The 4,137-nt window shown below is 39.0% G+C and overlaps 1 protein-coding gene across 1 annotated transcript; it reads right to left on the bottom strand.

Moving 5' to 3' along the window:
- Positions 1-2,870: 2,870 nt before the first annotated feature.
- Positions 2,871-3,809, bottom strand: Olfr736 (olfactory receptor 736). Its single transcript, NM_146666.1, has one exon. The coding sequence runs from the start codon at positions 3,807-3,809 to the stop codon at positions 2,871-2,873; it is 939 nt and encodes a 312-aa protein (NP_666877.1).
- Between the last annotated feature and the right edge of the window lie 328 nt (positions 3,810-4,137).

Here is a 4,137-nt window from a genome sequence, read left to right as displayed (position 1 = left end):
GTGTGTGTGTGTGTGTGTGTGTGTGTGTGCTACCCTTCTTTTGATCTTGCTGGTGTGAGATTATTTATTTCCTGTATTTTCATGGGTGTAGTTAGAGTCCTTGGCTTAGAATTTTCCTTCTAGCACATTATGTAGGGCTGGGTTTATAGATAGATATTGTATAAATTTGACTTGATCATGAAACATCTTATTTTCTACATCTGTGGTGGTTGAAAGTTTTACTGGGTATAGTAATATAGTCTGATATCTGTGGTCTCTTAGAGTCCCCAGCACACTGGTCCAGAGTCTTTTGGGGTTTAGGGTCTTCATAGAGAAGTCAGTTGTAATTCTAATAAGTCTGCCTTTATTTGTTACTTAGTCTTTTTATTTTTCAGCTTTTAATATTTTTTCTTTCCTGTGATTTTAGTGTTTTGATTTTTATGTGGTGAGGGTCTTTTCTAGTTGAAATATTTGGTTTATGGTAAGCTTCTTGTACCTTTATAGGCTTTTAGGTTAGAAAAAATTTCTTCTATGATTTTGTTGGAAATAGTTTTCTGGGCCTTTGATTTGGAATTCTTCCTCTATTCCTATTATTCCCAGATTTGATATCTTCATCGTGTCCTAGATTTTCTTGATGTTTTGTTTCAAGAATGGTGTATATTTAATATTTTTGATAGATGTATTATAGCTCCATGTATTCTAACACTAATTGTTTCTGCATGAGACACTAATACTGTTTGCATGAGAGGGTCTGCACATAGCTTCTTGGAACCTGCTCCCAATTAATTCTGATTGATAAATAAATATGCCAGCTGCCAGTAGCTGGGGAGAAGAGAAAGAGGCGGGGTTTTAGGTATTTTTGGGCTTGGGACAGCAAAACAAAAGAGGGAGGAAGTGAGACACCATGTCTGAAATGAGTGCAGGACAGAGAGGCATGGCCAGCATGTAAAGGGACTGGGAGAGAGAGGGTCAGAGGGCTACTTCATTGGGTCAGGAGTGGTCAAGGTGGATCATAGAAATTAGTAAGCAGGAACTCGGAGTTATTAGTGGGAGGTGGATTCTAACAGCATGGAAACTAGGCCGTCACCCAGCTATCGTGCTTCTGAGGGCATATTAAAATATAAAGGCTGTGTATATCTTTCATTCTTGAACATAAACCATTGAGGTGGGAAGCAATGGAATTTATTAAATAATTAATACTGCAGTGCATACATTTCTTTTATTGTATCTTCAATATCTAGCAATCTCTGCTCCATCTCTTTTTAAAAAAAATTATTAGGTACTTTCCTCATTTACATTTCCAAAGCTATCCCAAAAGTCCCCCATAACCCACCCCCCCACTCCCCTACCCACCCACTCCCACTTTTTAGCCCTGGCGTTCCCCTGTACTGGGGCATATAAAGTTTTCTGCTCCATCTCTTATAGTCTCTTGGTGAAGGTTGCTTCTGTAGTTCCTGTTTGCTTTCCTACATTTTTCACTTTTAGAATTCTCTCAGTTTGGGTTTTCTTTATTGTTTCTGTTTTCATTTTGGGGTCTTGAAAAGTTTTCTGATTTTTTCTTCAACTCTTTTTTTTTTTTTAATTGTTTTGTTCTTTTTCTTTGTTTTTGTTAAGGGGTTTATTCACTTTCTCTAATTGTTTGTTTGAGTTTCCCTAGATTTCTTTAAGGGATTTATTCATTTCATCTTTAAGGATGTCTATCATCTTTCTATAGTTGGTCTTCGTCTATGTAGAAATATCCAGGACCTGGGGTGGTGAGATCGTGGATTCTTGGGAAGATTATTACCTTGGCTATTATAGATTGTGCTCTTATCCTGGTGTCTATGCATCTGAGTTTGAGGTAGTTATAGGTGTAGGTGCTGATTTGTGTGTTTGTCTTTGTATGGTGGGTGTTTTGTTCTTTTATTATTTAATTTCTGTTTTCTCTCTGAATTTTTGAAAGTGTGTTTTGCCTGTGTTATTGATCTGCTTGCTTGGTATGTTCATGGGAAATAGTCTCTGGTGTTGGAGGCTAGGGGAAGAGAGGCCAGAGGGAGATGTATGTATGTATGTATGTATGTATGTATGTATGTATGTATGTACCAAGGGCTAAATGCATCCCTGAAGATTGGGTCTGGGCTAACAGAAAGAGTAGAAAAGAACCACAACCACCTACCTGTCTTCTGGCAAGCATGGCTTATGGTTGAGCAAGGGGTGTCTACCCAAATTGTAGGGTATTACACAGCAATGAGTTGGGCAGGGCAGATGGCTCAAAGATGACCAATGCAATCCATAGGAGGCATGGGCAGAGGGGAGAGAGGGCTGCAGCTCATGCTTTGTTCCAATACTAGGGGTGATCCTGATCATTGGGTCTGGGTTAATAGACAGAGTAGTCTGCAAGCAGTCTGCCTGGTTTTCTGGCTTTTTATTTATTTTTATTTAAATTTACTTTAGTGACATTTATGTGCTGTGTTATTTTCTGAAATGACAGCAATTAATGCAGTATATTTCCCATTCTCAAGGAATTTTCAATTTAATAAGGATGGAAAGGGATTAAAAAAAAACAGATCCTGGGTAGCTAACTGTAACACAAGGAATAAAGAAAGACACACTACAAACAACATGCTATAGAAGATACAGTGAATTCTGCAAGGGGAAGAGTCTACAGTGATGGCATGATACTTATAATTTTGAACTGTCTCTCTGTGAAAAGTTCCCATGTACCTGCCAGTCTCTCCATTAATTAATGACCTATGGCTTCAGGCTTCTGACATTGCCATATAAGATTGTGATCGACAAATATGATGGATCACATTAGTTGTTGTTCTACAATGTACAAATCCAGTGGTCACATGTTGAACATGTCTAAGACTCCAAGCTCATTTTAAATAATTCACTATACCTAAGTCCTTCTAAGAACCTCCTACAACCTTTTTCAAGGCATCTTTCATTTCTTTATTTCGGAGGCTATAGATCATGGGGTTGAAGAAAGGAGTCATAACTGAATAGAATAAAGTTGTGAACTTCTGCATGCCCTTTGCTTGTCCTGATCCTGGGCTTACATATGTTATCATGACTGAACCATAAAATAGAAATACAACAGCCAGGTGTGATGAACAGGTGGAGAATGCCTTCTTTGAACCAGCAGAAGAGGGCATCCGGATCACAGCCCTCAGCACTAAGGTATATGAACCAATAATATAAAAAAATGTGCCAAAGATGAGGAGGGAACTCATAGTGCCACAGATGAGAACAGTGCCTGGGATTGGGACACAGACTGAAGCTAGGGCCAGCAAGGGACCAAGGTCACAAAGAAAGTCATCTATCACATTTGGCCCACAAAATGGCAGCTGAGTAATGAGTATCACTGGGATAAGAAACCAGAGGAACCCATAGACCCAGCAAAATATGACAAGGTTGCCACAGAACATAGTGGTCATGACAGTGGGGTAGTGCAGTGGGCGGCAGATTGCCAGGAACCTGTCATAGGCCATGATGGAGAGAAATAGACATTCAGTTGTGCCCAGGGAGAAGAAGAAGTACAACTGGAGTAGGCATCGAGTGAAGGAGATGGTTTTGGTCGTGGAGAGGAAGTTGACCAGCATGTTTGGCACATCAGAGTTGACATAGCATATCTCTAGGAAGGAGAAGTTGGCCAGCAGAATGTACATGGGTGTATGAAGCCGATGATCCCAGTACACTGCATACACAATTGCCATATTTCCAAGCAAAGTCAAAATGTAAATCATAAAGAATATGGAGAAAAGGAAGATCTGTATTTCTCTGCGGCAAGGGAAGCCTAAGAGGATGAAGTGACTCACAGTATGGGAAGCATTTCTGGCTGAGGTCATTGTCTTCTATTCTGTGAAGATTACAGATTCAGAAATTATGACTTTCTGACTCCTCTTCAAAGGAATACATATACATTCCAGGGTATAGGTCAGTGAATCCAGAAAAGTGTTTCCTATTTGTTGTTTGTACACTCCAATAGCATTGTTGCTGAGAAAACCTATATATTTATATTCATAATTAGAAACCATTGATCAGTCAATATAATGGTTATCAACAGTCTTATGAAACCTTTTTAACGTTTCTCTTGGAATTAAAATAAATGTGAAAACTCTCTTATTTCTTAATGTGTAGCCAGAGAAATGTCTGGCAAGGGTAATCTTGTATTTC

Source organism: Mus musculus, chromosome 14 (genome assembly GCF_000001635.26).
Source record: "Mus musculus strain C57BL/6J chromosome 14, GRCm38.p6 C57BL/6J".
NCBI lineage: Eukaryota > Metazoa > Chordata > Mammalia > Rodentia > Muridae > Mus > Mus musculus.
Note: the sequence above shows the minus strand (reverse complement) of the source record. Positions and strands in the feature narration are given on the sequence as shown.